At 43.0% G+C, this 12,500-nt stretch overlaps 1 protein-coding gene across 1 annotated transcript in view; it reads right to left on the reverse strand.

Moving 5' to 3' along the window:
* Positions 1 to 12,500, reverse strand: part of LOC115123907 (tetratricopeptide repeat protein 39B) — a 58,808-nt gene that overhangs the window by 13,771 nt on the left and 32,537 nt on the right. The window contains exons 8-16 of the mRNA XM_065025157.1: positions 10,712 to 10,811; positions 10,523 to 10,588; positions 7,781 to 7,791; positions 7,608 to 7,666; positions 6,302 to 6,337; positions 3,889 to 3,956; positions 3,750 to 3,809; positions 1,847 to 2,008; positions 1,190 to 1,281 (exon numbers count right to left, since the gene is read on the reverse strand). Of these exons, the coding sequence (XP_064881229.1) occupies positions 1,190 to 1,281; positions 1,847 to 2,008; positions 3,750 to 3,809; positions 3,889 to 3,956; positions 6,302 to 6,337; positions 7,608 to 7,666; positions 7,781 to 7,791; positions 10,523 to 10,588; positions 10,712 to 10,811 (654 nt within the window). The remainder of the gene's footprint in view (positions 1 to 1,189; positions 1,282 to 1,846; positions 2,009 to 3,749; positions 3,810 to 3,888; positions 3,957 to 6,301; positions 6,338 to 7,607; positions 7,667 to 7,780; positions 7,792 to 10,522; positions 10,589 to 10,711; positions 10,812 to 12,500) is intronic.

A 12,500-nucleotide genomic window follows, 5' to 3' on the forward strand; every position in this document is an offset into this window, starting at 1 on the left:
TGTAATGTATGTAATGTAGTAATGTATGTAATGTAGTAATAATGTATGTAATGTATGTAATGTAAATGTAAATGTAGTAATGTAAATGTATGTAATGTATGTAATGTATGTAATGTATGTAATGTAGTAATGTAATGTAGTAATGTATGTAATGTATGTAATGTAAGTAATGTATGTAATGTAAGTAATGTAATAATGTATGTAATGTAAGTAATGTATGTAATGTAAGTAATGTATGTAATGTAATGTATGTAAGTAATGTATGTAATGTATGTAATGTATGTAATGTATGTAATGTAAGTAATGTATGTAATGTAAGTAATGTAAGTAATGTATGTATGTAATGTATGTAATGTAAGTAATGTATGTAATGTAAGTAATGTAGTAATGTATGTAATGTATGTAATGTATGTAATGTATGTAATGTATGTAATGTATGTAATGTATGTAATGTATGTAATGTAATGTATGTAATGTAAATGTAATGTATGTAATGTAAGTAATGTAATGTAAGTAATGTAAGTAATGTAAGTAATGTATGTAATGTATGTAATGTAAGTAATGTATGTAATGTATGTAATGTATGTAATGTATGTAATGTAAGTAATGTAATGTAAGTAATGTAAGTAATGTAAGTATGTAATGTATGTAATGTATGTCATGTAAGTAATGTATGTAATGTATGTAATGTAAGTAATGTATGTAATGTATGTAATGTAAGTAATGTATGTAAGTAATGTAAGTATGTAATGTAGTAATGTATGTAATGTATGTAATGTATGTAATGTATGTAATGTATGTAATGTATGTCATGTATGTCATGTAAGTAATGTATGTAAGTAATGTAAGTATGTAATGTAGTAATGTATGTAATGTATGTAATGTATGTAATGTATGTAATGTAAGTAATGTATGTAATGTAAGTAATGTATGTCATGTAGTAATGTATGTAATGTAAGTAATGTAAGTAATGTAATGTAAGTAATGTAAGTAATGTAATGTAAGTAATGTAAGTAATGTAAGTAATGTATGTAATGTAAGTAATGTATGTAATGTAAGTAATGTAGTAATGTATGTATGTAATGTTTGTAATGTATGTAATGTATGCCCGGCCTGTGAGCTGCTATGAATGTTTTATGACCTACAATGAGCAGTTATGAACGCCGTCTGTGAACATTCGTAAGCTCACCTGAACAGCTCGACCACGTTCTCTCCAGTCTTCTTGATCTCCTCTTCAGGCAACATAGAGAGGATAGCAGCCTTCTGGTAGACATAGATGGCCTATACACACAGGGGTTAGAGGTCAGGGGGGGTGTCTCTTCAGGCAACAGAGAGGATAGCAGCCTTCTGGTAGACATAGATGGCCTATACACACAGGGGTTAGAGGTCAGGGGGGGTGTCTCTTCAGGCAACAGAGAGGATAGCAGCCTTCTGGTAGACATAGATGGCCTACAGAGACACACAGGGGTTAGAGGTCAGGGGGGGTGTCTCTTCAGGCAACAGAGAGGATAGCAGCCTTCTGGTAGACATAGATGGCCTATACACACAGGGGTTAGAGGTCAGGGGGGGTGTCTCTTCAGGCAACAGAGAGGATAGCAGCCTTCTGGTAGACATAGATGGCCTACAGAGACACACAGGGGTTAGGGGTCAGGGGGGGGTGTCTCTTCAGGCAACAGAGAGGATAGCAGCCTTCTGGTAGACATATATGGCCTACACACACAGGGGTTAGAGGTCAGGGTGTGTCCCTCTCCAGGCTGTGTATGTGTCCCTCCCTCCCTCCCTCTTGGACCAGCGACTCTCCTTACAGAGACATACAGGGGTCAGGGGTCAGGGGGTGTCGACCTACCTTGGACCAGCGACTCTCCTTACAGAGCAGGTCAGCATATCTGTATGCCTGCAGCCAGTCCTGAGTGAAGGAGTGACTCCACATCAACTCCCAGTAACACAGGTGGTGAATCTGTCTCCACTGAGACTGGGCTAAGATACACTCCTCAAACTTTAACTGGGCCTGGGGGAGAAAGGGAGGGGGAGAGTGAGAGGTTGAAAGAGTTTGAGAGCAAAAGAGAGAGGTAGAGAGAGACAGAGGTCTTATTTCCTGTAGTGATGATAGAAGTTACTATGTACAGAATCGGTCAAAAGTTTGGACACGTCAACTCATTCAAGGGTTTTTCTTTATTTTTACTATTTTCTACATTGTAGAATAATAGTGAAGACATCAAAACTATGAAATAACACATATGGAATCATGAAGTAAACCAAACAAGTGTTAAACAAATCAAAATATACTTTATATGAGATTCTTCAAAGTAGCCACTTTATCTTGATGACAGCTTTACACACTCTTGGCATTCTCTCAACCAGCTTCATGAGGTAGTCACCTGGAATGCATATCGATTAACAGTTGTGCCTTGTTAAAAGTTAATTTGTGGAATTTATTTCCTTCTTAATATGTTTGAGCCAATCAGTTGTGTTGTGACAAGGTAGGGCTGGTATACAGAATATAGCCCTATTTTGTAAAAGACCAAGTCCATATTATGGTAAGAACAGCTCAAATAAGTGAAGAGAAATGACAGTCCATCATTACTTTAAGACATGAAGGTCAGTCAATCTGGAAAATTTCGAAAATGTAAAAAGTTTCTTCAAGTGCAGTCACAAAAACCGTCAAGCGCTATGATGAAACTGGCTCTCATGGGGACCGCCACAGGAAAGGAAAACCCAGAGTTACCCTCTACTGCAGAGGATAAGTTCATTAGAGTTACCATCCTCAGAAATTGCAGACCAAATAAATGCTTCACAGAATTCAAGTAACAGACACATCTCAACATAAACTGTTCAGAGGAGACCGAGTGAATCAGACCTTCATGGTCGAATTACTGCAAAGAAACCACTACTAAAGGACACCAATAAGAAGAAGAGACTTGATTGGGCCAAGAAACACGAGCAATGGACATTAGACCAGTGGAAATCTGTCCTATGGTCTGATGAGTCCAAATTTGAGATGTTTGGTTCCGACGCAGAGTAGGTGAACAGATGATCTCCGCATGTGTGGTTCCCACTGTGAAGCATGGAGGAGGTGGTGTGAGGGTGTGGGGATGCTTTGCTGGTGACACTGTGTGATTTATTTAGAATTCAAGGCACACTTAACCAGCATGACTACCACAGCATTCTGCAGCGATACACCATCCCATCTGGTTTGTGCTTAGTGGGACTATCATTTGTTTTTCAACAGGACAATGACCCAACACACCTCCAGGCTGTGTAAGGTCTATTTGACCAAGAAGGAGAGTGATGGAGTGCTGCATCAGATGACCTGGCCTCCACAATCACCTGACCTCAACCCATTTGAGATGGTTTGGGATGAGTTGGACTGCAGAGTGAAGGAAAAGCAACCAACAAGTGCTCAGCATGTGTGGAAACTCCTTCAAGAATTTTTGGAAAAACATTCCAGGTGAAGCTGGTTGAGAGAATGCCAAGAGTGTACAAAGCTGTCATCAAGGCAAAGGGTGGCTACTTTGAAGAATCTAAAATATATATAACACTTGTTTGGTTACTACATGAATCCATGTATGTTTTTTAAAATAGTTTTGATGTCTTCACTATTACTCTACAATGTAGAAAATAGTCAAAATGAAGAAAAACCCTGGAATGAGTAGGTCTATCCAAACTTTAGACTGGTAGTGTATATAACATTTGTATTGGAATGCACATTAACAAATATTTGTTTTAGTTTTATTTGATGTTTCACACACCTTCTCGAAGTTTCCCCTGAGCACAGCAATCCGAGCAGAATAAAACAGAATGATAGAACCCTAGGAAAGAAACACTCCCATCAGTACTCTACCATACAGGGTGTGTGTGTGTGTGTGTGTGTGTGTGTGTGATACTTACATTAGGGAACTTCTCGAGGTAAGGTCCCAGTAAGGCTTCTGCCTCTACAAGGTTTCCTTCTCCAGTACCTGGAACAACCATCACACAACCATCACGCCACCATCACACCACCATCACACCACCATCACACAACCGATACTGTGACAAGGTAACCATAACACAACCATCACACAACCGATACTGTGACAAGGTAACCATCACACAACCAATACTGTGACAAGGTAACCATAACACAACCATCACACAACCAATACTGTGACAAGGTAACCATAACACAACCATCACACAACCAATACTGTGACAAGGTAACCATCACACAACCAATACTGTGACAAGGTAACCATAACACAACCATCACACTCCCATCACACAACCAATACTGTGACAAGGTAACCATAACACAACCATCACACAACCATCACACAACCAATACTGTGACAAGGTAACCATAACACAACCATCACACAACCATCACACAACCAATGCTGTGACAAGGTAACCATCACACAACCAATACTGTGACAAGGTAACCATAACACAACCATCACACAACCAATACTGTGACAAGGTAACCATAACACAACCATCACACAACCAATGCTGTGACAAGGTAACCATAACACAACCATAACACAACCGATACTGTGACAAGGTAACCATCACACAACCATCACACAACCAATGCTGTGACAAGGTAACCATCACACAAACAATACTGTGACAAGGTAACCATAACACAACCATCACACAACCATCACACAACCAATGCTGTGACAAGGTAACCATCACACAACCATCACACAACCAATGCTGTGACACGGTAACCATAACACAACCATAACACAACCGATACTGTGACAAGGTAACCATCACACTCCCGATACTGTGACAAGGTAACCATCACACTCCCATCACACAACCAATACTGTGACAAGGTAACCATAACACAACCATCACACAACCAATACTGTGACAAGGTAACCATAACACAACCATCACACAACCAATACTGTGACAAGGTAACCATATCACAACCATCACACAACCAATGCTGTGACACGGTAACCATAACACAAGGTAACCCTTCTTCGGTACCTGAAACACACAACAACCAAAACACAACCACCAACTAACCATCATCAAACAATGCTGTGACAAGGTTACCATAACACAACCACCATACAACCATGTTACAACCAGAATACAACCACCATACAACAATGGTATAACCACCATACAACCATGTTACGACCAGAATACAACCACCATACAACCAGAATACAAACACCATACAACCATGTTACAACCAGAATGCAACCATACAACCATGTTACAACCACTATACAACCAGAATGCAACCACTATACAACCAGAATGCAACCACTATACAACCATGTTGCAACCACTATACAACCATGTTGCAACCACTATACAACCACGTTGCAACCACCATACAACCATTTTGCAACCACCATACAACCATGTTACAACCAGCATACAACAATGTTACAATTACCATAGAACCAGAATACAACCATGATAGAACCAGAATACAACCATGAGAGAACCAGAATACAACCATGAGAGAACCAGAATAAAACCATGAGAGAACCAGAATACAACCATGAGAGAACCAGAATACAACCATGAGAGAACCAGAATACAACCATGAGAGAACCAGAATACAACCACCATAGAACCAGAATACAACCACGATAGAACCAGAATACAACCATGATAGAACCAGTATACAACCATTTTTCTAACTTAATTGATAGAACCAGATACTACAAACCACATTCCCCAAGAGAGGATAGAACCAGAATACAAATTACCTCCTCTTTAAACCTGATTCCTCCAAACCTCAGTTGTCCTGAGTCTGCACAGATCAAGAGAGACGCTCAAGTCTTTTAACTATATCTCTTGATGATAGAAAATAATCATGGCCTCTAAACCTTCAAGCTGCATACTGGACCCTATTCCAACTAAACTACTGAAAGAGCTGCTTCCTGTGCTTGGCCCTCCTATGTTGAACATAATAAACGGCTCTCTATCCACTGGATGTACCAAACTCAAAAAGTGGCAGTAATAAAGCCTCTCTTGAAAAAGCCAAACCTTGACCCAGAAAATATAAAAACTATCGATAGAACTTCCATTCCTCTCAAAAATTTTAGAAGGCTGTTGCGCAGCAACCAAGACAAACAATGTAGAAATGCTTCAGTCTGGTTTTGACCCCATCAGCACTGAGACGGCAGTGAAGGTGGTAAATGACATTTTAATGGCAACGGACCGAGGCTCTGCATCTGTCCTCGTGCTCCTAGACCTTAGTGCTGCTTTTGAACCAGGAAGATTGGAAACAAATTGGTCCACCATGTTCTGGCCTGGTTTAGAACCAAAGATATACTCTGTGAACCACAAATCAACTGTATAGAACCATGATAGAATTTTACCAGAATACAACCATGATAGAACCAGAATTTCAATGAACATGGTGAAGAATAGAACCAGAATAGAACCATGATAGAACCAAGAATCTTCTGTTGAGAACCAATTAATCTGGTTGTATAGAACCAGAACAGCTTTTTTTCCATACGCAGAAAAATTAATCCATGCTTTTGTCACTTCTAGGTTAGACTACCACCATATTGTTTTCACTATATATTTTACCTCTTGGGGAGAACCATGATAGACCCAGAATACAACCACCATAGAACCATGACAGAACCATCACAAATAACCACCAAACAAATATCACAAAATTACTAACCAAAGCATTCTCTCCTAAATTTGGTCCTGGAACACACAACAAGACGCAGGCCTCGTCCCTATTCTACAAACAAGGCAGGGCTTTCTCCTAAGAGCTCCATTTTTATGGAACGGTCTGCCTACCCATTCAACCATCACACAACATTTACACAACTATTAACCAGTGTGTGTGTGTCTCTGCCTATCCCCTCTTTCCACTGGGATTCTCTGCCTCTACCCTGTTATGAGTCACTGGCTTACTGGGGCTCTCTCATGTATGGTGGGTTGATTCACTGTTGTGGTCAGCCTGTCTGGGTTGGCGCCTCCCCTTGGGTTGTGCCGTGGCGGAACTTTGTTAACACACTGAGGACAGTGGTGTGGGGGCTGTGCTGGCAAAGTGGGTGGGGTTATATCCTTCCTGTTTGGCCCTGTCTGCCTCCTGTCTCTCAGTCTGAGATTTATGCAGACCAATATCTGTCTTCTCCTGTCCTACAAGACACAATACCACCTCTTATAAGCATTCACAACAGTTCATAGCTCCTTATAACATGCTCCTTGCTGTCCCCATTACCTGCTCCAGTTTCATTTTTATTAAACTGCTGGTCAAGTTTGAACAGTTATAATCTCCACCCGAACAAATTCTTATTTACAACCTGAGCCCTAGGACCGTGCCCCAACTGAGAACAGTGGGTGAACTGTTCCTTGTTCTGGTCATTTACCTGAACATTTGGGTTCTGTTATAATCTCTACCCGGCACAGCCAGAAGAGGACTGAACAGTGGTTTGCTGTTTGGGGTTTTAGGCTGTGAACTGATAGAACCAACCACCATTAGCCAACCACCATAGAACCACGGTTTCAAATTGCTAGGTTGTTCGGGGAACAGTGGGTTAACTGCCTTGTTCGGGAACAGTGGGTTAACTGCCTTGTTCAGGGGATCAGTGGGTTAACTGCCTTGTTCGGGAACAGTGGGAACCATGATAGAACCAGAATAGAACCCTGTACCAGGGAACCACTGGACCCAGTTAAACCTGACCTTAACCACCAAACAAATATCAGGGAACACACAACAATCGAACAGTGGGGTTAAGTATGAGTGTAACTGCAGCAGCAACGTTAACACACTGGGAACAGACCGTGGCTAGTTAACAGACCAAAGTCCTACAAGACACAATACTTTATAAGTTCAGTTCATAGCTCCTTAACAGTGGTTATTTTTAAAACTGCAGTTAAGAACAAATTCTTATTTACAATGTTCAGGGGATGCCTTGTGGGTTAACTGCCTTGTTCAGGGGAACAGTGGGTTAACTGCCTTGTTCAGGGGATCAGTGGGTTAACAGTGGGTTAACTGCCTTGTTCAGGGAACACTGGGTTAACTGCCTTGTTCAGGGAACAGTGGGGTTAACTGCCTTGTTCAGGGGAACAGTGGGTTAACTGCCTTGTTCGGGGGAACAGTGGGTTAACTGCCTTGTTCAGGGGATCAGTGGGTTAACTGCCTTGTTCGGGGGAACAGTGGGTTAACTGCCCTGTACAGGGGAACACTGGGTTAACTGCCCTGTACAGGGGAACACTGGGTTAACTGCCTTGTACAGGGGAACAGTGGGTTAACTGCCTTGTTCAGGGGAAGAGTGGGGTTAACTGCCTTGTTCAGGGGAACAGTGGGTTAACTGCCTTGTTCAGGGGAACAGTGGGTTAACTGCCTTGTTCAGGGGAACAGTGGGTTAACTGCCTTGTTCAGGGGAACAGTGGGTTAACTGCCTTGTTCAGGGGAACAGTGGGCTACTAGGACCACTAGGCTACCCTGCCCCCTCTACACTCTAACCACTAGGCTACCCTGCCCCCTCTACACTAACCACTAGGCTACCCTGCCCCCTCTACACTCTAACCACTAGGCTACCCTGCCCCCTCTACACTAACCACTAGGCCACCCTGCCCCCTCTACACTAACCACTAGGCCACCCTGCCCCCTCTACACTCTAACCACTAGGCCACCCTGCCGCCCCTACACTCTAACCACTAGGCTACCCTACCGCCTCTACACTCTAACCACTAGGCTACCCTGCCCCCTCTACACTCTAACCACTAGGCTACCCTGCCCCCTCTACACTAACCACTAGGCCACCCTGCCCCCTCTACACTAACCACTAGGCCACCCTGCCCCCTCTACACTAACCACTAGGCCACCCTGCCCCCTCTACACTCTAACCACTAGGCTACCCTACCGCCTCTACACTCTAACCACTAGGCCACCCTACCCCCTCTACACTCTAACCACTAGGCCACCCTACCCCCTCTACACTCTAACCCAGGGGTGGGCAAACTTTTTGACTCGCGGGCCACAATGGGTTCTAAAATTTGACAGAGGGGCCGGGCCAGGAGCATTTGGAGGGAGTGTTTGGGCCGGATATACTAAAGCATTAAATGTAGTGTGTGCAAACCTCATAGCACAGTAAGAACACTACAACCCAATTTATTAACTGTCTTTCAAATGTGAAAAATAGCCCTTATCAGTTAATAAATTTGTCTCAAGGAATATGCAAGATATGGCATTTACATACTATTTCGCAGATACTGGGAGGAGGAAATGTAAATAGATTAAAATAACATACGCACTGTGATTTATCAAGATTGCGTCTGTTTTTAATAAGTTTCAATCGAAGGTGCAAAGTTAAAGAAATCAACATTTATTGAAAAATGGAATCACTTTCAACATTCAAAACATATTATTACACAACGAAATACTCAAGCTCAATAATATCTACTTGTGTTAAACTCCGCAAAATCATGGATGGATTGTCCTGACCGCGCGCTCTACAAACTCGCCACGGACGCCCTCGCCTTCACGCGCAATACACAGTACACGTGTATCGTTGCCAAGCACACAGACATAGGCTGTATTAAATATCCTTCCTGCAGCTGAAAATTTAAATTTAAATTAAGAGCGATGTGCGGCGTGTTAATTAAGCTACTGTACCGCTGCTGTGCGTAAATGCGCATTGCTCTTAATTAAAAGACGCACTTCCAAACTTTCCATATGCATTTTTTCATAACACAGCAGAAAAACTCACCATTTCAGTGGGAACAGTGTTGTTGGTCTCCCTTTTTTGCCAGTGCATCAAAGTCTGGAGTTAGTTTTGTTGTGGCAATTCTCAGGACAGATCTGAGGTGTTGGTCAGTTAACTTGGATCTGTGATGGGCTTTGTTGATTTTCATGACGCTAAACGTCTGCTCACACACGTAGGTCGAGCCAAACAACACCAGCATCTTCTGCGCCGTCCTCCGGAGGTTTGGAACGAAGGCTGATATTGTACTATTTGAAAACCGCAACAGCTTCTTGGCATATCAGACATACAGCCGTTGATCGGACTTCAGTGAAGAAGTATTTTGTTGTCCACTCCTTATTAAACACTCGGCATTCGCTGTCCACTTTCCTTCTCTTTGGTCCGCTCATTTTCACACAAGGGCTTAATGGTGACGTGAAACGAAGTGAAAATTAAAGTGAAATAAAGAGAAATACGCGCCACTCCAACAACGGTCAATGTGTTTTGAGTGCGCCATCTATTGGGGAAACGTGGGCATTGCAGGGAAAGGGGAAAAAAGGAGGTTTTTACTATAATTTGGACAAGTTCGGCGGGCCGGATTAAAAAGCCTAACGGGCCGTAGTTTGCCCATGTCTGCTCTAACCACTAGGCTACCCTGCCCCCTCTACACTCTAACCACTAGGCTACCCTGCCTCCTCTACACTCTAACCACTAGGCTACCCTGCCCCCTCTACACTCTAACCACTAGGCTACCCTGCCTCCTCTACACTCTAACCACTAGGCTTACTTAACGCCCACAAGCATTCATTATAAGCAGTCATAGCAGTTCATTGCTGAGCCATTAAACTCACTCTGTTGCCAGAGAAGCCGATGACTTCCAGCAACCTGAGGATCCTCTGAGGAAGGAGGGACAGCATCTGAGAGAGAGAAAACTTGTTAAAACCAAGCTGTATTTATTTATACATCTCACACGCGCACACACACACACACACACACACACAAAACACACACACACACACACACACACACGTCTTTCTTACCAGGTTGAAGGATCCGATACCCAGTCGAACGCCTCCTTCGAACTGCCTGAATGATTCACTGCTATGGTCCTGAGTCACATTCAGAATATTCTGACATTCCCTACAGGAAGAGAGCACAGGATATTATGTCATAAGTACTGTCCCCCAGTCAGTTATACCCACACTAGACCAATCTACTAGTCCCCTAGTCAGTTATACCCACACTAGACCAATCTACTAGTCCCCCAGTCAGTTATACCCATACTAGACCAATCTACTAGTCCCCCAGTCAGTTATACCCACACTAGACCAATCTACTAGTCCCCCAGCCAGTTATACCCATACTAGACCAATCTACTAGTCCCCCAGTCAGTTATACCCACACTAGACCAATCTACTAGTCCCCCAGCCAGTTATACCCATACTAGACCAATCTACTAGTCCCCCAGTCAGTTATACCCACACTAGACCAATCTACTAGTCCCCTAGTCAGTTATACCCACACTAGACCAATCTACTAGTCCCCTAGTCAGTTATACCCACACTAGACCAATCTACTAGTCCCCTAGTCAGTTATACCCACACTAGACCAATCTACTAGTCCCCCAGTCAGTTATACCCATACTAGACCAATCTACTAGTCCCCTAGTCAGTTATACCCACACTAGACCAATCTACTAGTCCCCCAGTCAGTTATACCCACACTAGACCAATCTACTAGTCCCCCAGTCAGTTATACCCACACTAGACCAATCTACTAGTCCCCTAGTCAGTTAAACCCATCTACTAGTCCCCCAGTCAGTTATACCCACACTAGACCAATCTACTAGTCCCCTAGTCAGTTATACCCATACTAGACCAATCTACTAGTCCCCTAGTCAGTTATACCCACACTAGACCAATCTACTAGTCCCCCAGTCAGTTAAACCCATCTACTAGTCCCCCAGTCAGTTAAACCCATCTACTAGTCCCCCAGTCAGTTATACCCACACTAGACCAATCTACTAGTCCCCCAGTCAGTTATACCCATCTACTAGTCCCCCAGTCAGTTATACCCACACTAGACCAATCTACTAGTCCCCCAGTCAGTTATACCCATCTACTAGTCCCCCAGTCAGTTATACCCATACTAGACCAATCTACTAGTCCCCCAGTCAGTTAAACCCATCTACTAGTCCCCCAGTCAGTTATACCCACACTAGACCAATCTACTAGTCCCCTAGTCAGTTAAACCCATACTAGACCAATCTACTAGTCCCCCAGTCAGTTATACCCATACTAGACCAATCTACTAGTCCCCCAGTCAGTTATACCCACACTAGACCAATCTACTAGTCCCCTAGTCAGTTATACCCATACTAGACCAATCTACTAGTCCCCCAGTCAGTTATACCCATACTAGACCAATCTACTAGTCCCCCAGTCAGTTATACCCACACTAGACCAATCTACTAGTCCCCCAGTCAGTTATACCCACACTAGACCAATCTACTAGTCCCCCAGTCAGTTATACCCATCTACTAGTCCCCCAGCCAGTTATACCCATCTACTAGTCTCCCAGCCAGTTATATCCATCTACTAGTCTCCCAGCCAGTTATACCCATCTACTAGTCCCCCAGCCAGTTATACCCATCTACTAGTCCCCCAGCCAGTTATACCCATCTACTAGTCTCCCAGCCAGTTATACCCATCTACTAGTCCCCCAGCCAGTTATATCCATCTACTAGTCCCCCAGCCAGTTATACCCATCTACTAGTCTCCCAGCCAGTTATACCCATCTACTAGTCCCCCAGCCAGTTATATCCATCTA

The sequence above is a fragment of the Oncorhynchus nerka genome, linkage group LG12 (genome assembly GCF_034236695.1).
Source record: "Oncorhynchus nerka isolate Pitt River linkage group LG12, Oner_Uvic_2.0, whole genome shotgun sequence".
NCBI lineage: Eukaryota > Metazoa > Chordata > Actinopteri > Salmoniformes > Salmonidae > Oncorhynchus > Oncorhynchus nerka.